Below are 22797 nucleotides of genomic sequence, written 5' to 3'. Positions count from 1 at the left end.
TCTCAATGCCTAGCGTCCATCACCATTTGGATCATTCCTTCCCTTGAAACGATTTGGACCAATTGGGAAACAGAGAACCGAAGTCCTCATGAACATGCAGTACATTCAAACTAGCTGCTCCCAGCCAATAGGAAAAGGGGGCGGGACTGGAGAACGAGGGGCGGTGGCTTGTCCTCCAGCCAATGGAAGTGAATGAAGGGGCGGTGCCTCGCCGGCCGAGCCGTTGCAGCAGCGCATGCGCAGCACCTCCGACCCCGCTCGAGTGAAGATGGCGGACGTTAGGCGGTCGGGCTGAGTGGCTGCTGCCAGATTAACCGCCGTGTAAAAAGGTAGGTTTCGCTCGGCGTTTAGTACCTTCCGCTCTCGGAGTTTTCCTGAATTCCACCTCCCCCCTCCCCATTTACCAGGCGAACGATACCCGCCGGAGTCCAACCCTGAGGCAGTGCTCCACCGATATGATGGAAGGTAGAGATTGACAGCAGCTCCGGGCCAATGGGAACCAGCGGGGGTATCGCTCACAGTGGGAGGCGGGGATTGACGGCAGCTCTGGACCAATAGGAACCAGCGGGGACATGTCACAATAGAAGGCGGGGATGGACGGCCACCCCGGGGGATGAGGGAACAAGCTCACGGTGGGACGCGGGATTGACAGCGGCAACGGCCAATTGAACACAATGAGAGGCGGTGGTTGACGGCAGCTCGGGCCAATGGGGACCAGCGGTGATTGTGCGCAATGTAGGAGCACGTGCCTGTAGATGCTGCCACCCCCAAGGGCCCATGTCTTTGGTCAATAGTCTTCCCCTCGTTCCCAGAAGCCTCTTCGCCCAGCTCCAACTCTCACTCCACCCAGATCCCTCTGCTAGTGGCCTTTTACCTCCACTCCATCCATTTGTTCAGAGCCGTCAGCGTGACTTTGGTCGCCTCAATTTCATTGCCCTGCTCCCTCACTACCTCTCTCCATTCCCCCACTATCACCATTAGCCTCCCTTGCCCCCCTCTCCTCCCCCGCGCCCCCCTCTCCTCTCCCGGCCCCTCTGCCTCCCTTTCCCTCCTCACTCTCTTCCCCCATCACCCTGCGCCCCCTTTGCCCCTCTCCCTGACTCTGAACCCCTCCTCTCCCCCGTTTCCCCCTTCCCTCCCCCTCGCCCCTCTCCTCCCCCTTCCCTCCCTGGGTAACCGCTTCACAGAACACTCACATCCTGTTCGCAAAAAAGATCCTGAACTTCCAGTTTCTTGCCAATTAATTCACCACCGTTTACACCCTGGCCAAAATCTGTGTCTGAGGCTTACTGTGGTGCTCCAGCACAGTTCCATGCAAGCTGGAAGAACAGTATCGAGTTTAATAACTTTAGGGCTTGAGCTGTCCCATGTCCCTACCCCAATGCCGAGAACCAGGCTTTGTTATCACATGCGCAAAAACCGAAGTTGGTGGAAAAGCTGGGCAGGTCTGACAGCATCTGTGGTAGTATTCGGCTCAGTGACCAGTGGTGTTCTGCAGGGTTCTGTTCTGGGATGAGGAAGTGTAAGGGTGGATTAGTAAGTTTGCCAATGACGCGAAGGCTAGTGAAGGTGTGGTTCGTGTCGCGACTGTTGTATGTTGCAATGGGACATTGACAGGATGCAGAGCTGGGCTGAGAAATGCCAGATGGAGTTCAAAGTGTGAAGTCATTTGCGTTGGAAGGTTGAATTTGAATGAGAATTACAGGGGTAAGGGCAGGATTCTTGGCAGTGTAGAGGAGCAGAGCGATCTTGGGGTCCATGTCCATAGATCCCTCAAAGTTGCCACCCTACTTGCTCGGGTTGCTAAGAAGGTGTATGGTGTGTTGGCTTTCATTAGCAGGGGGATTGACTTTAAGAACCACAAGGTTATGCTGGAGCTCTGTAAAGCCCTGTTTAGACCACACTTAGAATATAGTGTTCAGTTCTGATCGTCTCATTATAGGAAAGATGTGGAACCTTTAGAGAGGGTGCAGAGGAGATTTACCAGGTTGCTGCCTCAACTGGAGGGCATGCCTTATGAAACAAAGGTTGAGGGAGCGAAGAAGGATGAGAGGTGACTTGATAGAGGTATGTATAAGATTATGAGAGGCATAGATAGTGTGGATAGCCACAGACCTTTTCTTCTGGTGGAAGTGGCTATCAAGAGGGGCTACAATCTTTAGGTGTAGGGGAGCTGTCTGAGGTAGGTTTTGGGAGAAAGTGAGGACTGTAGATACTGGAGATCGAAGTAGAGAGCGTGGTGCTGGAAAAGCACAGTAGGTCAGGCAGCATCAGAGGAGCAGGAGAATCGATATTTTCGGCATAAGCCCTTCATCGCCTCTACACCCAGCTCCATCCCAGGTCCTAGCTCCCAGCCTGCCATGTCTTCACTATTCCTCCAGACTTCACTGAAGATGAACGTTTAGTCCTCAGCAAAGACCTCCCCTTCATCCCTCTACGTTCCCGAATTAATGAGTTCGACACGAATTGCAACCTTCGCCTGCCTTCGCCTCTGAGCCCACTTTATAAATCAAGACTCCTGTCCACCAACGAGGACCCCTTCTTTTGCCTCCGACACCACCCTGTCCACCTGGACACCTCGTACTGGCCTGTTACCCACCCTCAATTAATTCCTGATGAAGGGCCTATGCCCAAAATGCCGTTTCTCCTCCTTCTCGAATGCTGCCTGACCTGAGGTAGGTTCTTCACACAGAGGGTGGTGGGTGTGTGGAATGCACTGCCAGCTGTGGTGGTAGAGTTTGATACATTATGGACATTTAAGAGACTCTTGGATAGACACCTGGATTATAGTAAAACGAAGGGCATGTCTGTCATTTTGATCTTAGAATGGGATAAAAGGTTGGCACAACATCGAGAGCCAAAGTGCCTGTACTGTGCAGTAATGTTCTATGTTAAGTCAGAGTTATAGATCCCTCTATCCCAAACCACCCCGTTACATAAATGCTGCTTCTTCAGACTTCACGTCAGCTCTGATGAAGTGTTACCTGGACTCTGAACGTGAGGTTGCTTTCTTTCCATGGTTGCTGCCTGACCTGCTGTGATCTCCAGCTCTTTTTTTTTGTTGGAGGACTGGGCTGGAGCGCTTAGTCCTCCAATCAATGGCAGTGAGTGGGGCGGGGCTGGAGGACCAAGTGGGAGGCTCGTCGAATCAGTTCTTCAAAGTCCTGAGTGTGCCTATTTAAGCAGTGAGTTCCAGAAGCTCGCCGCCCTCTCAAATTTAGTCTTAACCTTCTGGTCCTTACCTTAAAATTATGACCCCACAGTTACTGGTGCATCAGGGGAAACTTGCTCCCTATCCCCCCAACTGTATAGAATCCCCACAATGTGGGAGAAAGGTAATTCAGCCCATCAAATCCAAACTGGCTCCCCAGAAGTGAGTGCGAACTACTGAGCATGTATTTCCAATAGCTATATACAGCTCAGTCAGGTCCACCCTCGGCCTTCTCTGCTCTACGGAAAACGACCCAGCCTGTCCAGTCACTCTTCAAAGCTGAATTAGTTCAGCCCCGGCAACATCCTAGTGAATCTGTTCATTACCCTCTCCACTGCAGTCATAGCCTTCCAAACGTGCAGTAACCAGACCTGCACACCGTACCCCGACTGTGTCGGAACTAACCTGAAATATGGGGCCATTGTAAACTCCTCATAGCCTCTTGTATGCCGTCCCTTGAGTAATGAAGTCAAGTATGGCAAATGCCTTAAAATAAAGCAAAGAAATATGGATGCCAGAAATCTGAAATTGATGGAGAAACTCAACAAGGCAGAGAACTCAGAGATCACGTTTCCAGCCCAGTTCTGAGTAAGAGTTACTGGAGTCGAAACGTTAACTTTGATTTTCTTTACAGATGCTGACAAACATAGAACACCAAAAAGTACAGCACAGAACAGGCCCTTAGGTCCACGATGTTGTGCCGAGATTTAATCCTAATGGAAAATATAGTAACTTAACCTACACACCCCTCAACTCACTGCTATCCATGTGCATGTCCAGTAGTCGCTTAAATGTCCCCAATGACTCTGCTTCCACCATTCCATGCATTCACAGCTCTCTGCGTAAAGAACCTACCTCTGATGTCTCCTTTATACCTTCCTCCTAATATCTTCAAACTGTGACTCTCATACCAGTCAATCCTGCCCTGGGAAAAAGTCTCTGCCTATTGACTCTATCTATTCCTCTCGTTATTTTATACACCTCGATCAGGTCTCCTCGCTTCCTCCTTCTCTCCAGCGAGAAAAGTCAGAGCTTATTCAACCTTTCTTCATAAGGCAAGCCCTCCAGTCCAGGCAGCATCCTGGCAAACCTTCTTTGTACCCTCTCCAAAGCCTCCACATCTTTCCTATAGTAGGGCGACCAGAACTGGACACAATATTCCAAGTGTGGTCTCACCAGGGACTTGTAGAGCTGAGCAAAACCTCGCGGCTCTTAAACTCGATCCCCCTGTTAATGAAAGCCAAAACACCATATGCTCTCTTAACAACCCTATCCACTTGGGTGGCAATTTGAGGGATCTATGTACTTGCACACCCAGATCCCTCTGTCCCTCCATACTGTCAAGAATCCTGTCTTTAATCCTATATTCAACATTCGAGTTTCCCCTTCCAAAATGCATTTATCCAGATGAACTCCATCTGCCATTTCTCAGCCCAGCTCTGCATCCTGTCTATGTCACGCTGCAGCCTGCAGTAGTCCTCTATACTATTGACGACACCTCCAACCTTTGTGACATCTGCAAATTTACTAACCCACCCCTCAACCTCCTCATCCGAGTCATTTATAAAACCTACAAAGAGCAGAGGCCCAAGAACAGAGCCCTGCGGGACCCCACTCAACACTGACTTCCGGGCAGAATACTTTCCATCTACAACCATTCTCTGCCTTCTGTCAGCCGGCCAATTCTGAATCCAGATAGCCAAATCTCCCTGTATCCCATTCTTCCTGACTTTATGATTGAGCCTACCTTGGGGAACCCTATCAAATGCATTGCTGAAGTCCAGATACACCACATCCACTGCTCAACCGTTGTCGACTTGTCTTGACACAATAAGATTTGTGAGGCATGACCTGCCCTTCACAAAGCCATGCTGACTGCCTTTAATCACACTATCCTTTGCCAAATAGTCATAAATCGTATCCATCAGGATTCTTTTCACAACTTTGCTGACCACAGACATAAGACTGATTGGTCTGTAATTGCTAGGGATTTCCCTATTACCCTTCTTGAAAAGAGGAACAACATTCGCCTCCTTCCAATCTTCCGATACCACTCCCGTGGAGAGTGAGGAGGCAAATATCCTCACCAGTGGCTTAGCAACCTCCTTTCTTGCTTTCCAGAGCAGCCCAGGATAAATCTGGTCTGGCCCTGGGGACTTGTCAATCTTAATGTTTTCCAAACTTTCTAGCACGTCGTCTTCATTAGTCTTGATCTGGTCATGACTGTATCCCAGCTCCTCTAAATTTTCATTTACAACAAGTTCCCTTTCCTTGATGAAACCGAAGCAAAAAACTCATTTAGGGCTTCCCCTATCTCCTCAGAAAAACTTGGTGGGTCTCAGTAACTCTTTTTATTATGTTAAGTATCGCAAATGCCATTCTCACAGCCTTATCTACCTATTCTATTATCTTTGATGACCTGTGATCATGCATACCAAGGTTCCTCTGGATTTACCACAGCACCAATATTATTGTTATCCATAAACATAGCGATCAGAGCTTTTGTACACAGCGAACAGCAAGGGACTCAGTACCACCCGCTGCTACTGTCACGAGACTCAGGCTTCCAGTCATGAAACGTCCTTGGTTGTTACACACTCCCCGCATAGTGATTGCCCACTTCTTGATTTAGGTTCTAACCAGAACAGCGTTCTCATGTATCATCCCTCCTTCCTTCAGGAATTGACTCCTTGATCACTGTTGGGGCACATACCTTTCCCATTGCTGCCATCCCTTCCTCAACCATGCCTCCATGATAGTATTGATATATATGTGTTAGTCAACTCCTTTAACTCCCCTTCCCTACAAGATTCCTTGCATAAAAATCAGTATCATCCAAGCTTGCTACATCCCTTTGTATTTAGGTTTCTCCCAGGAGAAACAGAGACTGGGATTTATAGCTTTGGATAAGTGTTAGAGCTGTGCAGTGCAGAAACAGACCCTTTGATCCAACTCGTCCATGCTGACCATATATTCTAAATTAATCCAGTCACATTTGCCAGCACAAAGTTAAAGTTCTAAATCGGAGAGAGGCCAATTTTAATGGCAACTTTCAAAACTTGGATTGGGGCAGATTTTTGCAGGTCAAATGAATGGCTGGACAATGGGAAGCCTTCAGAAATGAGGTAGAGAGTTGAAAGACAGTATATTCCTATTTGGGTGAAAGGCAAGGCTGTTGATATAGGGAATGCTGGATGCTTAGTGAAGTTGAGGTTTTGGTCAAGAAAAAGAAGTAAGCATGTGTTGGTATATGCGCGAGGGATTGTGTGAATCCTTTGAAAAGTTTAAAGGCAGTCGGAGTATATGGAAGAGGGAAATCAGGAGGGCTAAAAGGGCACGTGAGTTAGCTTTGACAATTAGGGTTAAGGAGAATCGAAAGGCTTTTTATAAATACATTAAGGACAAAACGGGAGAGAAAAAGGCCCCTTAAAGCTCAGCAAGGCAAGCCTGTGTGTGGAGCCGCTGGAGATGGGGGGAGATAATAAACAAGTATTTTGCATCAGTGTCAACTGTGGAGAAGGATGTGGAAGGTGTAGAATGTGGGGAAATAGATGGTGACATCTTGAAAAATGTCCATATTATGGAGGAGGTGGTACTGGATGTTTCAAAACGCATAAAGATGGATAAATCCTCAGGACCTGATCAGGTGTACCCTCAAACTCTGTGGGAAGCGAGGGACGTGATTGCTGGGCCCCTTGCTGACCATCTTGCTGACATATTTGTATCATTGATAGTCACAGGTGAGGTGTCGGAAGACTGGAGGTTGGCTAACATGGTGCCACTATTTAAGAATGGTGGTAAGACAATGCCAGGGAGTGTTCGACTGTTGAGCTGACATTGGTGGAGGCCATCCAGTGGGACAGAATTTACATGTATTTGGAAACGCAAGGCGTGATTAGGGATACTCAACGTGGCTTAGCATGTGCTGAATCATGTCTCAAAAACGTGATTGAGTTTTTTGAAGAAGTAATGAAGAGGATTGATGAGGGTAGAGAGGTGGACGTGAGGTGAACTCGTCCATACTGCCCAGATATTCTAAGCTAATCTAGTCCCATTTGCCAGTATTTGGCCCATATCCCTCTAAACCCTTCCTATTCATATACCCATCCAGATGCCTTTCAAATGCTGTAATTGTACCAGCCTCCACCACTTCCTCTGGCAGTTCGTTACATATACGTACCACCCTCTGTGTGGAAAAAGTTGCCTGTTCGGTCCCTTTTATATCTTTCCCCTCTCACCTAAACCTGTGCCCTCTAGTTCTGGACTTAACCCACCCCAGAGAAAATACCTTGTCTATTTTCCGTATCCTTGCCACTCATGATTTTATAAACCGCTATAAGGTCACCCCTCAGCTTCCAATGCTCCAGGGAAAACAGCCCCAGCCTGTCAGCTTTCCGTGTAACTCAAATTCTTAAAACCTGGCAGCATCTTTGTAAATGTTTTCTGAACCCTTTCAAGTTTCACAACATCCTTCCAATAGGAAAGAGACCAGAATTGCACACAATATTCCAAAAGTGGCCTAACCAATGTCCTGTAGAGCTGCAACATGACCTCCTGTACTCAGTACTCTGACCAATAAAGGAAAGCATACCTTCACTCTCCTATCTACCTGCGACTCTACTTTCAAGGGACTATGAACCTACACTCCACGGTCTGTTTGTTCAGCAACACTCTGAAGATCCTGCCATTAAATGTGTAAGACCTGCTCTGATTTGCTTTTCCAAAATGCAGCACCTCCCCTTTATCATCTGCCACCCCTCAGCCCATTGGCCCATCTGATCAAGATCGCGTTGTAATCTGAAGTAACCTCCTTCGCTGTCCACTACACCTCCAATTTTTCGTGTCATCTGCAAACTTACTAACTATAGGCGGCATGGTGGCATAGTAGTCTGTCTGTGTGGAGTTTGTACATTCTCCCCGTGTCTGCGTGGGTTTCCTCCGGTGCTCCAGTTTCCTCCCAAATCCAAAAATGTACAGTTGAGGTGAATTGGCTGTGCTAAATTGCCCGTAGTGTTAGGTGAAGGGGTAAATGTAGGGGAATGGGTGGGGTGCGCTTCGGCGGGTCGGTGTGGACTTGTTGGGCCGAAGGGCCTGTTTCCACTCTAAGTAATCTATACCTCCTATGTGGGCATCCAGGTCATTTATATAAATGACGAAAAGCAGTGGAACCCAGCACCAATCCTTTTGGCTCACCTCTGTTCACAGGCCTCCAGTCTGAAAAGCAACCCCCTACCTATCACCCTTTGTCTTATGTCTTTGAACCAGTTCTGTATCGGAATGGCTAGTTCTCCCAGTGTTCCATGAGATCTAACCTTGCTAACCAGTCTCCCAAGAGGGACTGTGTCGAACGCTTTACTGAAATCCATATAGATCATGTCCACCTCTCTGCCCTCATCGATCCTCTTTGTTACTTCTTCAAAAAACTCAATCATAGAACATAGAACATTATAGCGCAGTACAGGCCCTTCGGCCCTTGATGTTGCACCGATCTGTCATACCAATCTGAAGCCCATCTCACCTACACTATTCCATGTATGTCCATATGCTCGTCTAATGACAACTTAAATGTACCTAAAGTTGGCGAATCTACTACCATTGCAGGCAAAGTATTCCATACCCTTACTACTTGAGTGAAGAAACTACCTCTGACTTCAGTCCTATATCTATCACCCCTCAATTTAAAGCTATGCCCCCTCATGTTGCCGTCCCCATACTTGGAAAAAGGCTCTCCCTGTCCACCCTATCTAACCCTCTGATTATCTTATATGCCTCTATTAAGTTACCTCTCAACCTTCTTCTCTCTAACGAAAACAGCCTCAAATCCCTCAGCCTTTCCTCTTAAGATCTTCCATCCGTATCAGACAACATCCTAGTAAATCTCCTCTGCACCCTTTCCAAAGCTTCCACATCCTTCTTATAATGCGGTGACCAGAGTCGTACACAATACTCCAAGTGCGGCCGCACCAGAGTTTTGTACAGCTATCGCATAACCTGATGCTTCCGGAACTCGATCCCTCGATTAATAAAAGCTAAAACACTGTATGCCTTCTGAACAACCCTGTCAACCTGGGTGGCGACTTTCAAGGATCTATGTACCTGGACACCGAGTCTCTCTGCTCATCTACACTACCAAGAATCTTACCAAGATTAGCCCAGTACTCTGCATTCCGGTTACTCCGACTAAAGTGGATCACCTCACGCTTGTCCGCATTAAACTCCATTTGCCACCTCTCAGCCCAGCTCTGCAGTGAATGAGACATGATTTCCCACGCACAAAGCCATGTTGACTATCCCTTAGCAGTTCTTGCCTTTCTAAATGTAAATCCTGTCCCTCAAGATCCCCTCCAACAACTTGTCCACCACCGAGTTCAGGCTCACTGGTCTATAGTTCCCTGGCTTTTCTTATCACCCTTCTTAAACAGCGGTACCAAATTATTTAACCTCCAGTCTCCTGGCACCTCACCTGTGACTATCGCTGATACAAATATCTCAGCAAAGGGCCCAGCAATCACTTCCCTCTAGCTTCCCACAGAGTTTTAGGGTACATCTGATCAGGTCCTGAGGGTTTATCCACTTTTATGCGTTTCAAGGCATCCAGCATCTCCACCTCTGTAATGTGGATGTTTTTCAAGATATCTCCATCAATTTCCCCACATTCTATATCTTTCCATGTCCTTATCCACAGTAAACACCTGAGGCAAAATACTCATTTAGTATCCCCCCCCCCCCCTTCTCCAACAGCTCCACACATAGGGTGCCTTACAGATCTTTGAGGAGCTGTATCCCCTCCCTAGTTACCCTTTTGTCCTTAATGTATTTACTTGGGTTTTCCCTATTTGCCATCCTGAGTCCCCTCTTAAATATATTTTGATTGCCTTTATCCTCTTCTAAGGATTCACTTGATCTCTCCTGTCTGTACTTGTCATATGCTTCTTTTCTTAACGCAATCCCCAATTTCTCTCATCATCCAGCTTTCCCTACAGCTACCAACCTTTCCTTTCACCCTAACCGGAATGTACTGCCTCAGGACTCTCGTTATCTCATTTTTGAAGGCTCCCCAGTTTCCAGTCATCCCTTTACCTGCCAACATCTGCCCCCAATCAGCTTTTGAAAGATCTTGCCTAATACTGTTGAAATTAGCCTCCTTCCAATTTAGAACTTCACCTTTTAGATTTAGTCTATCCTTTTCCATCATTATTTAAGATCTAATAGAATTATGTTCGCTGGCCCCAAAATGTTCCCCCACTGCCACACAGTCACCTGCCCTGCTTTATTTCCCAAGAGTAGGTCAAGTTTTGCACCTCCTGTAGTAGGTACATCCACATTCTGAATCCCAAAATTTTGTTATACACACCTAACAAGTTTCTCTCCACCTAAACCCTTAACACTATGGCAGTCCCAGTCTATGTTTGGAAAGTTAGAATCCCCTGCCATAACCACCCTATTATTCTTAAAGATATCTGAAATCTCCTTATAAATCTGTTTCTCAATTTCCTGCTGACTATTTGGGGGTCTGTAATACAATCCCAATAAGATGATCATCCCTTTTTAATTTCGCAGTTCCACACAAATAATTTCCCTGGATGTATTCCTAGGAATATCCTCCCTAAGTACAGCAGTAATACTATCGCTTATCAAAAATGCCACTCCCCCTCCCTTCTTGCCCCCCCTTTCTATCCTTCCTATAGCATTTGTATCCTGTAAGCTGCCAGTTCTATCTATCCCTGAGCCACGTTTCCATCATTGTGATGATATCCCAGCCTATAGCTCCAAACCATGCCCTGAGTTCATCTGCCTTCCTTGTTAGGCCTCTTGCATTGAAGTAAATGCAGTTGAATTCATTAGTCCTACCTTGTTCTCTACCTTATTCCTTCCTGCTGTGACCATTTGACTCACTCCCTTTCCAAATGTTTTAGATTGATCTCTTTCCTCATCACTTCCCTGGGTCTCTTCCTCCCCCCCCGCACAAACCTTGCCAGTGTAAATCCTCCTGAGCAGCTTCAGTAGGGCATTTGACAGGGTTCCTCATGCTGCGAGGTCAAAGACGAGTGGAATGTGTACTGTAAATGGCCACTGTTAGGAGCATTACATACAAAGGGATCTTGAGGTCCAAGTCTGTAGTTTCCTGAAGCCCTATGGCATGCTTGCCTACGTCTTTCAAGACACTGAGTGTAAACATTAGCAAGTCATTTTGGAACTGTAGGAGACTTTGTTCGGGCTGCATTTAGAGTACTATGCGCAGTTATGGTCACTGCATAATAGGAAGGATGCGAGGCTTTGGATAGGATGCAGTACAGGTCTGCCAGGATCGGAGAGTCATTGTCCTACAGCATGGAAACAGACCCCAACTCGCCCATGCCAAACATAATCCCAAACTAAACTAGTCACATCTGCTTGCTGCTGGTCCATATCCAACCAACCTTTCCTCTCATGTACAGTCCAAATGTCTTTTAAATGTTGTAATTGTGCCCACATCCTCAGGATGTTCATTCCACATGCAAATACCCTCTGTTAAAAAAAAAATTGACCTTCATGTCTATTTTATATCTCTGTCCTGGCACCTTAAAAATGTGCCCCTCGTCTTGCAATCCCCACCCGAGGGAAAATACACCTTGTATTGAACCTATGTAGAGCCCTCGTGATTGTACAAACCTCTGTACGGTCGCTTCGCAACCTCCTACACTCCAGTGGAAAAGCTCTCAGCTTATCCAGCCTTTCTTTATAATTCAAACCTTCCATACCCAGCAATATCCTGTTGAATCTCTTCTGAATCTTCTCCTGCTCAATAATATAACTGAGTGCCCAGAGCTGGGCACAGCAGTCCAGAACAGGCCTCACCAATGTCCTGTACAACTGTAACATGACTTCCCAACTCCAACAGAAACAGAAATTGCTGGAAAAACTCAGCACGGCTGGCAGCATCTGTGGAGCGAAATCAAAGTTAACGTTCCGAGTCCAGTGACTGTGCTTTAGATTTAGATCTACTGGCATGTTGCCTGGATTGGAGTGGATTAGCTATAAGGAAAGGTTGAATAAACTTGGATTGTTTTTGCTAAAACGTAGAGGCTGAGGGGGACAACCTGGGAGAAATTTATAAAATTATGAGGATCCTGGATCGAGTGGTTAATTGGAGTCTTTTTGTCACATTGGGATACGTCAAGTACTATAGGGAATAGGTTTAAGGTGAGAGATACTAAGTTTAACAGGTATGTGTGAGGAACTTTTTTTTTGCAAGGTGCCTGGAATGTTGCTGCCAGGGAAGTGGTAAGAGCAGATACAGTCACAAAGTTTGAGAGCCATTGAGTCAGATCCATGACCAGTAAGGGAATAGAGTTTTCCAGGCCATGTGCAACTAGATGGGATCATGGTCACATTGTCTTGGAATGCCAGAGAGCCAGTTCCTGTGCAGCACTATTCTCTTCTTGTCCTAACTGGGTATCCCTTCTGTTCCTCGACTGTCCCACAAAGGGCAACAGTCTTTGTACATCTACAAGGGAGGCACGGTGGCTCAGTGGTTAGCACTCCTGCCTCACAGCGCCAGGGGCCCAGGCTTGATTCCAGTCTTGGGCGACTGTGTGGAGTTTGCACGTTCTCCCTGAGTCTGCGTGGGGTTCCTCCGGGTCCTCTGTTTCCTCCCACAATCCAAAGATGTGCAGGTCAGGTGAATTGGCCATGCTAAATTGCCCATAGTGTTCAGGAATGTGTAGGTTAGGTGCACTGGTCAGGGGCAAATATAGGATAATTGGGTAAGGAATAGTAACTCTTCGAAGGGTCAGTGTGGACTTGTTGGGCCGAAGGGCCTGCTTCCACACTGTAAGGATTCTATAGAGATACCCCATAAAGCCCCGTAAGAATTTGGTAGGTTTCAATAAGGTCACATTTTATTCTTCTCAAGTCTAATGAGGACAGGTTCAACCTATTCAACCACTCCTCAGAAAATGTTCTTTGCACACCTGGGATCAACTGAGTTCATTTTCTCTGAACTGCCTCCAGTGTTAGCGTCTCTTTCCTTCAAGAGGATGATCAAACCTGTACTCATTATTCAAGGTTTCAGCTAACCATGTCTTGTTTAATTTTTGCAATATTTCCCCTCTTTTTATTCTCCACTTTATTTGAAATAAAGGCGAACATGCCCCATAGGTTTCCAATTCCATATGCTAAGTTTTAGTCTCCTCATCAACCTGTCCCTATCCCTCTGCGTTTAGTGCCGTACTCACTATTTATCTTCCCCACCTATGTTTGTGTCATTCACAACTTTGCTGTAGTACATTGGCTTCCCCATTCAAGTCATTAATTTCCAATGTAAATAATTGTGGCCATGGCTGTGATCGCTGTGGCACTCCATTAATGGCAGCTTGCCATCCTGAGAGCAGCCCCATTATCCCAACACTTTTTTTTATTAGTTAGTCATTTCCCTGTCCATGTCCCTAGCAACAATGGCTCTTATTTCATGAGCAGCCTGACATGTGCTTTATCGAAAGTTGAGGGAAACTGTGGATCTTTTCATCATGGCAAATTAGGATGACAGGAGTTGTGAGCGGAGAGTCATGGTCAATGTGCAAGATGTTCCAGACATTTCTTGTCCTTCAGGATCTGTGTCCAGGTGAGGTGTTGATGGGTTTACCCCAATACATTCTACCTGTCAGAATGAAATAATCCACCATCAAATACAGCATGGGAAATACAGAGGAAATCTATGACCCTTCCCTGTGATTCAGATAGTGAGGGACTGAGAGTCTCTGGGTCATTGACATTTCTCCCTCAGTAAGGTGGGAATTTATCCTGTGTCTGTACACATTAATTCTGGGCTTCACATGGCTCACCCTCTTGCTGTTTCCCTTCAGGTCAAGGCGTTTTACTCTGCGTTTAACCTGCTTTGAGACTGCTTGTTATGCACTGTAAAAGGAACTGTATTGTGTTTATGACACACGTTAAACTGGTCCTTAGACGCGCGATGGGAACAAGGTGCAGTAGACTTTGCTCTGGATCTAACACTGCACTCTCCCCGCGCTGGGATGGAAACAAGAGCAATGCAGTCGGAGCGTCAAATCTATGCTCTTATCTACCCAAAGGGAGTTTGATGGCGATAACGGGAAGAGAGATTCACTGTATATCTCACCTGTGCTGTATCTGCCTGGACTGTGTAATGGGAATAACGTGAAGGGAGATTCCATGTGTACCTAACCTGTGCTGGATCTGCCTAAGACAGTGTGATGTGAATAAGGTGAAGGGAGGTTCACTGTGTATCTAACCTGTGTTATCTCTGACTGGAGAGTTTTTCAGGTAGCTACTGGATGCTCAGTCTGGCCCACTCCCTGGCAAAAGCATCCATCACTGCAATGAGAACATAACTAAACCCAGGGATTGAACTCTTCGAGAGGGTTTAACTAGTTTGGCAGGAGGATAGGAACCGGAGGATGGGGTAGCTGGCGAATGAACAGGAACAGCATGCGGAGTGTCTGTGAGGAAAGATAGACAGTTGTTTTGGTAAAGTTGCAGTTAGTGTGATGGGTTGAAGTATTTCTATTTTAACGCAAGAATTGTCAGAAATAAGGGTGTCAAACTTAGAGCATGGATCAGTTCTTGGAACTGTGATGTTGTGACCATTATGGAGACTTGGATATCACAGGTAGGAATGGTCCATTGGATGTTCCGGGTTTAGATGTTCCAAAAGGAAGAGGGAAGTAGGTAAAAGAGTGGAGGTGTGGCATTGCTAATCAGGGATAGTACCACGGCTGCAGAAAGGGAAGTGGTCGAGGAGAGTTTGTCTATAGAGTCAGTATGGATGGAAGTCAGAGACAGGCAAGGAGCAGATACTTTATTGGGAGTTTTTTACGGACCCATCAAAAGCAACAGAGACATGGAGGAGCAGATTGGAAGACAGATTTTTGAAAGATGCAGAAGTAACGGGTTGTTGTCATTGGGTGACTTTAACTTACCGAACATTGATTGGAACCTCCTTAATGCAAATAGTTTGGATGGAGCAGTTTTTGTCAGCTGTGTCCAGGCAGGATTCCTGACCCAATATGTAGATAGGCCGACTGGAGGGGAGGCCATATTGGATTTGATGGTAGGCAGCGAACCAGGCCAGGTGTCAGATCTCTCGGTGGGAGAGCATTTCGGTGATGGTGATCACAACTCCCTTACCTGTATTATAGTCATAGAGAGGATAGGAACACACTGTCCAGGAAAGTACTTAATTGGGGGTGGGTGACTTATCCTCTCTATGACTGTATTATAGTCATAGAGAGGATAGGAACACACTGTCCAGGAAAGTACTTAATTGGGGGTGCAGGAACTGTGGAGCATACATTAGGTCCAGGTATTCTCAGGGAATTGCACAACAGAAATGTGGAGGTTGTTTAAGGAGGACTCGCGAGTTTTGGGTGGGTTTGTCCAGCTGAGGCAATGGTAGGGTGATGGAATCTTGGATGGCAAGAGATGTGGAACATCTAGTCAAGAGGAAGAAGGAAGCTTACTGAGTTGATGAAGAAAGGATAGGACAGGGCTTTAGAGGGTTACAGTGTAGCCAGGAGGAACCTGAAGAATAGACTTAGGAGAGCTAGAAGGAGGCATGAAAAAGCTTTGGCGGGTAGGATTAAGGAAGATCCTATGGCGTTCTACATCTACGTGAGAAACAAGAGGATGGCCAGAGTGAGGGTAGGGCCGACCAAGGACAGTGAATGGAATTTGTTCCTGCAGTCAGAGCAGGTAGGGGTGGTCCTGAATGAATACTTTGCTTCAGTATTCAGGCGTGAGAGGGACCTTGTCGTTTGTGAGGACAGGCGTGAAACAGGCTGATATGCTCAAACAGATTGATGTTAAGAAGGGGATTGTGCTGGAGATTTTGAAAAGCAGAAGGATAGGTAAGTGTCTTACACCACGTGGGATATCCTCAAGGTTACGACAGAAAGTGAGAACAGATTGATGTGACTTTGGCGGTGATCTTTGTGTTCTCACTGTCCACTGGAGTAGTACCAGATGATTGGAAGGCGGCAAATGTTATTCTCATGTTCAAGAAACTGAATAGGGATAATCCTGAGAATTACTGACCAGTCAGTCTTACGTCAGTGCTGGGCAAATCATTGGAGAGGATTCTGAGAGACAAGATTTATGATGATTTGGAAAAGCATAGTTTGATTGGAAAAGTCAGCATGCCGTTGTGAGGATCAGGTCATGCCTCACAAGCCTTATCGAATTCTTTGAGGATTTGACAAAACACATTGTTCAAGGTAGAACAGTGGATGTGGTGCACATCGATTTTAAAAAAGGCATTTGATAAGGTTCCCCATGGTAGGCTCATTCAGAAAGTAAGGAGGCATAGGATACAGGCAAACTTGGCTGTCTGGATACAGAATTGGCTGGCCCAGAGAAGACAAATGGAAAGTAGTGTATTGAAAGTATTCAACCTGCAGCTTGGTGACCAGTGGTATTCTGCAGGGACCTGTTCTGGGACCTCTGCTGTTTGTGATTTTTATGAATACCTTGTATGAGGAAGTGGATGGATGGGTTAGTAAGTTTGCTGATGACATGAAGGTTGGTGGAGTTATGGATAGTGTAGACGGGTGTTGTAGGTCGCAATGGGACATTGACAGGACGCAGAGCTGGGCTGATAAATGGCACATGGAGTTGAACCTGGAAGAGTGTGAAGTGATTCGTTTTAGAAGGTTGAGTTTGATGCAGATCACAGTGTTAAAGGCAGGATTCTTGGCAAAGAACAAAGAAAACTTACAGCCGAGGAACAGGTCCTTCAGCTCTCCAAGCCTGAGCTGATCCAAATCCACTTTCTAAACCTGTCACCCAATTTTTAAGCATCTGTATCCCTCTGCTCCCCACCTACTCATGCATCTGTCCAGACGCACCTTAAATGAATCTACCGTACCTGCCTCTACCACCTCTGGTTCCAAACGCCCACCACACTCTGTGTGAAGTACTTGTCGCATGTATCCCCCTTAAACTTTTCACCTCTCACCTTGAAAACGTGACCTCTCGTTATTGATTCCTTCACCCTGGGGAAAAAGCTTATCTCTATCCACCCTGTCTATACCCTTCATGATTTTGTAAACCTCAATCAGGTCGCCTCTTAATCTCCTTTTTTCTAATGAAAACAAACCTAACCTACTCATAGCCAGCACCTTCCATATCAGGCAACATCCTCGTAAACCTTCTCTGCACCCTCTCCAAAGCATCCACACCCTTTTGGTAATGTCGTGACCAGAACTGTACACAGTATTCTAACTGTGTCCGAACCAATGTCTTGTACAATTTTAACATGGCCTGCCAGCTCTTATACTCAATGTCCCATCCAATGAAGGCAAGCATACTATATGCCTTCTTGACCACTCTATCCACCTGTGCACCAGTCTTCAGGGTACAATGGACCTGCATTCCCAGATCTCTCTGCTCATCAACTTTTCCCAAGGCTCTTCCATTCATTGTATAATTCGCTCTCGAATTAGGCTTGCCTAAATGCCTCACCTCACATTTGTCTGGATTGAATTCCATCTGCCCCTTTTTCACCCAACTCTCCAGTCTATCTATATTCTCCTGTATTCTCTGACAGTCCCTTATGCTTTCTGCTACTCCACGAATCCTCGTGTCATCTGCAAACTTGCTGATCATACCAACAGTGCCCTCTTCCAGATCACTTATGTATATCACAAACAGATTGGAGGAACGGGGATATTGAGGTCCATGTCCATAGATCCCTCAAAGTTGCCACCCAAGTTGATAGGGTTGTTAGGAAGGCATATGGTGTGTTGGTTTAATTAGCAGGGGGATTGAGTTAAGAGCCGTGAGGTTGTGCTGCAAATCTGTAAAGCCCTGGTTCGACCACACTCGAAATATTGTGTTCAGTTCAGGTCACCTCGGTATACGAAAGATGTGGAAGCTTTAGAGGGGGTGCAGAGGAGATTTCCCAGGATGCTGCCTGGATTGGAGGGCATGTCTTAGGTTGAGGGAGCTCTGGCTTTTCTCACTGGAGTGAAGAAGGATGAGAGATTACTTGGTAAAGGTGTACAAGATGGTGAAAGGCAGAGATAGAGCGGATAGAGACGACTTCCCAGTGTGGCTATTACCATAATTTTAAGGTGATTGGTGGAAGGTTTAGGGGAGATGTCAGAGGTAGGTTCTTTATTCAGAGTGGTGGGTGCGTGGACTGCACTGCCAGCAGTGGTAGTAGAATCAGATACGTTAGAGACATTTAAATGACTCTTGGATAGGCACATGGATGATAGTGTATGGTATGTAGTTTAGTTTGATCTTAGAGTAGGATAAAAGGCCGACACAACATCGAGGTCCAAAGGGCCTATACTGTGCTGTACTGTTCGATTTTCTACTATAGAAACCGTCAGTTTCTGTCCAGTAAGTACTGCGAGTGCCCTGAACGTTTCTGTACTGTCTGATCAATATTTCACCTGGGTCTGGGTCTTTTAGCGATGATTTGAATTTGATTTCCTCCAGTTACTGAGTCACTGACTGTTGAAGACATTCCATTTCACAGAACCTTCTCGTTGGAAACTCGAATTACATCAGGGAAAGAGGCACGATCTGGCTGTTAGTTACAACATAAACCTGAACCACAGTGAGAGGCGAATAGAATAGATTCTCATGTGTCATGCTTATAATTGTGAAACATGAGAAATAACAGCAGGCAGAGGAATTCAGGGTTATTGAGAAAATGACTGAAGTGAAAAGGAAGTATTTCACCATGGTTGTGAGCAGTGTTGTCCAGACTCTGACACTTAGCAATGGAGTGGTTTGAAGCAGCTAGCAGATAGGAGTTTGTAGTGAGGCCAATGTCTTCTGTCTTGCCAATATTTAAATTTCTGCTCGCCCAGTTGAGATATCAGACGTGTCAGGAATGTGTGAGATTGGGAGGTGACATTGTTGATATCAACCTCCGAGTCCGGTCTTTCTGGGTGGTAGAAGTTGTTCGGTTCTGTCAAAGTTCTGATCAATGTCCCTGTCCGTCTCCTCCTGCAGAGACGAAACGCTAGTGTTGGCCCGGACTGAGTGGCAGATTCCCATCACTGAAGGACAGCAGTCAACCAAATGGATTTTTGTTACAATCCAGTAGGTTACACAGTCAATTTTTCCCAGTGTCAGCCCCACACATTACCAGATTCATTCAGCTCCATTTCAGAATTGTTAATCGTGTTTTTTTTTGATGTGGGTTTTCTCTCACCCCTTTTCTCTTTCATAGATCAAGTCACAGGAAGCTGGAAGGTTTGCATCCAGTAACATTGCAACAGGATTGACAGAGTCATCCGTTTTATCTTAACCTGAACATCGACGGAGTTTGAACATGGAAGAGAAGAACACCAGTCCCAGTGCGGAGGGATCACGGGAAGGTGGGGATGGTGGAAAGGAATTGAGTCCCATGTCTGAGCTGGAATCTCATCAACACAGTCACACAGGGAAGAAGCCATTCATCTGCTCCCAGTGTGGGAAGGAATTCACTGAATTATCCAACCTCCTCAGCCACCAGCACGTCCACACTGGGGAGAAACCATTCAAATGTCCAGACTGTGGGAAGTGCTACAAATGTTCCAAGGACTTGGTGTCTCACCAACGTGTTCACACTGTAGAGAGACCGTTCAAGTGCTCTCACTGCGGAACTGGGTTCAGGTTGCCATCGCAACTGACTGTACACCAGCGGATTCACACCGGGGAGAGGCCGTTCATCTGCTCTGAGTGTGGGAAAGGATTCACTCGGTCGTCTGACCTGCTCAAACACCAGCGGGGTCACACTGAGGAGAGACCGTTCCGGTGCTCCCACTGTGGGACTGGTTTCAAGCAATCGTACGATCTCACCGTGCACCAACGAATTCACACTGGGGAGAGGCCGTACTCCTGCTCCGAGTGCGGGAAGGACTTCACTCGTTTGTCCAATCTGCTCAGTCACCAACAAGTTCACACCGATGAGAAACCTTTTAAGTGTCCAGAGTGTGGGAAGGGCTATAAAAATTCATGGAAACTGAAGTCCCATCAACGTGTTCACTCTGACGAGAGACCGTTTCGATGCTCTGACTGTGGGATGATGTTCAAGCGATCATTTCAACTCACTGTTCACCAGCGCATTCACACCGGTGATGGGTTATTCACCTGCTCCAAGTGTGGGAAGGGATTCACTCAGTTATCCAATCTCCAGTCACATCAGCTAGTTCATACCGATGAGAGGCCTTTTCAGTGCACGGACTGTGGAAAGAGTTTTAAAAGTTCTGCAGGACTGATCCGTCATCAACGTATTCACTCTGATGAGAAACCGTTCATGTGTTCTCAGTGCGGAGCGAGGTTCACACAGTCATATACTCTCACTGTGCACCAGCGAGTTCACACTGGGGAGAGGCCATTCACCTGCTCAGAGTGTGGGAAAGGATTCCGTCGAGCATCCAACCTACTGGAACATCAGCGGGTTCACGCCACGGAGAGACCTTTTAAATGTTCAGCCTGTGAGAAGAGCTTCAAATGTGCCCGGGACCTTATGTCCCATCAGTGTGCACCCGCTGAAGCGACACCCTTCAGATGCTCTCATTGCGCGCCTGAGTTGGAGCAGTCATCCCAGTTCTCTGTAGACCAGCGACTCCACACTGAGCAGCAACTGTTTATCTGCTCCGAGTGTGGGAGGAGTTTCACTCCATCATCCAAATTGCTGACACACGAGTGAGTTCACACCTCTGAGAGGCTGTTCACTTGCTCTTGAGTGTGGGAATGTTTTTGTTGGAACATCAGCAAGGTCACACCGATGAAAAACTGAGAGAAAGGAATTGAAACTTCCTGGGACCTGACCTCCCATTGTGTTCTTTCTGAGAGACTGTTAGCTGCTTTCACTATCAAATGGGGTTCGGGGTGATTACTACTGTACACCGGCGAATGTGGAGGGGCCGTTCTCCTGCTCACTCAAGTCATCCAGCTTTGTTGATGTACCAGCGCATTCATAATGAACTGGAGTTTGCTGTTGATCACATCCAGGAAACAACAGAGTTTATCAGGCTGACATTCAAAACTCCGAACCAGTTCTGGGTATTAATATTCCGGTTTAAAAGGAAATAAATCCGCCTTATGCTAAACAGATTGTCTGTTGAGTCTTTTCAATGTCACTTACACAAGTTAGCTCCTTTTGAGAAGCTCCACCTGTCGCCTGTCCTCTCCATCCTCACCACCAACACAAGTATAAGGAGCACAAGAAGCTTCTTTGTCAGGAATACTGAGATAACCTGATCTGCTGTTTCCTTCCTTCTACCACAAGCCAGCGGCTCAATCTCCTCCCAACTGTAAACCTGCACTCTCCTCTTTCTCCAGATTTTGTCCTGTGACTGCATCCGGCCCTATGTGTTCACCTTCACCGTGTAGCCTTCCTCTTTCTGCCTGACCCTGTTCTCTCTGAAATATGGATCACTAAACTTCCTCAGTTTGTTGATATTGCTAACCATTTTCTTTCTCTTCTGATACTGTCTTAGACTTAACCCCATTGTCAACATTCATTCTCAAAGCATCTTCTTTAACTCATCACCATTCCAAACCCCACCCCTCACCACCCTCCCTTTCCTCTTCAATTCATAGAATCCCTACAGTGTGGAAACAGGCCCTTCGGCCCAACAAGGTCCACATCGACCCTCCAAACAGTAACCCACCCGGACCCAATCCGCCCACTCTATATTTACCCCTGACTAATGCACCTAACCTACACATCCCTGAACACTATGGGGCTATTTAGTACAGTCAATTCACCTCACCTGCGCATCTTTGGACTCTGGGAGGAAACCGGAGCACCTGGAGGAAACCCACGCAGACACAGGGAGAATGTACAAACTCCACCCGGGTTCCTGCTGCTGTAATAAAAGCAAATTACTACGGATGCTGGAATCTGAAACCAAAAGAGAAAATGCTGGAAAATCTCAGCAGGGCTGGCAGCATCTGTAAGGAGAGAAAAGGGCTGACGTTTCGAGTCGAACTGACCCTTTGTCAAAGCTTTGACAAAGGGTCAGTTAGACTCGCAAAGTCAGCTCTTTTCCCTCCTTACAGATGCTGCCAGACCTGCTGAGATTTTCCACCACCTGCTGCTCTAAGCAGTGCGAACCACTGAGCCACCAAGCCCCCAAAGTTTTTGTACTTGCTGCCCCTCAAGGATCTATCCTTGGTCCTTCCTATTTGTCATCAACGTGCTGCCAGGAGGTAACATTTTCCAAGAGCCCTGCATTAGTTTTCACATGTATGCTGACAAATGCCCAGCTTTACCTCAAAAGTGTCCCTCTCCATTGCTCCACTGCTACTCAATTATCAAACTTCTTAGTGCGTATCTGTCTCTTCACTTCAAATCATTTCAATTCGAGACATGTTCGGTACAGACAAAATGCCAATGAGGTGAACAGATCCCACAAGCTCTTGACGTGTTGCTTTCCATTTCCAAAATCCACCAACCCAATCCCTGTGGCTCCTGAGAAACTTGGGCCCAACATGGGATGTGGGAGGCAGGGAGACAGGAATCCACCATAACCATTCCCCTCAAACAAGTACACCATTTTAGATACTGTTGTTGGTGGTGGTGGGGGCGGGGGGGGGGCTCACAATGACCATTCAGGGAA

At 46.6% G+C, this 22797-nt stretch overlaps 1 protein-coding gene across 3 annotated transcripts; it reads left to right on the top strand.

Annotated features, from left to right (window-relative positions):
* Window positions 1-238: 238 nt before the first annotated feature.
* Window positions 239-21276, top strand: LOC122543511 (uncharacterized). 3 transcript variants are annotated; one of them, XM_043682269.2, is made up of 3 exons: window positions 293-329; window positions 19196-19285; window positions 19416-21276. In XM_043682269.2, exon 3 carries the CDS (start codon window positions 19518-19520, stop codon window positions 20877-20879), a length of 1362 nt encoding a protein of 453 aa, XP_043538204.1. In that variant the 5' UTR covers window positions 293-329; window positions 19196-19285; window positions 19416-19517; the 3' UTR covers window positions 20880-21276. The 3 variants fall into 3 exon arrangements, with proteins under 3 accessions (XP_043538203.1, XP_043538204.1, XP_087830328.1); XM_043682268.2 differs by lacking the exon at window positions 19196-19285 and having other exon boundaries at window positions 239-329; XM_087974202.1 differs by lacking the exons at window positions 293-329; window positions 19196-19285 and adding an exon at window positions 2364-2675.
* Window positions 21277-22797: the final 1521 nt, after the last annotated feature.

Source organism: Chiloscyllium plagiosum, unplaced genomic scaffold (genome assembly GCF_037043375.1).
Source record: "Chiloscyllium plagiosum isolate Xiang-an unplaced genomic scaffold, Cpla_swu_hap1 HiC_scaffold_27, whole genome shotgun sequence".
In the NCBI taxonomy this organism is placed as follows: domain Eukaryota; kingdom Metazoa; phylum Chordata; class Chondrichthyes; order Orectolobiformes; family Hemiscylliidae; genus Chiloscyllium; species Chiloscyllium plagiosum.
Note: the sequence above shows the minus strand (reverse complement) of the source record. Positions and strands in the feature narration are given on the sequence as shown.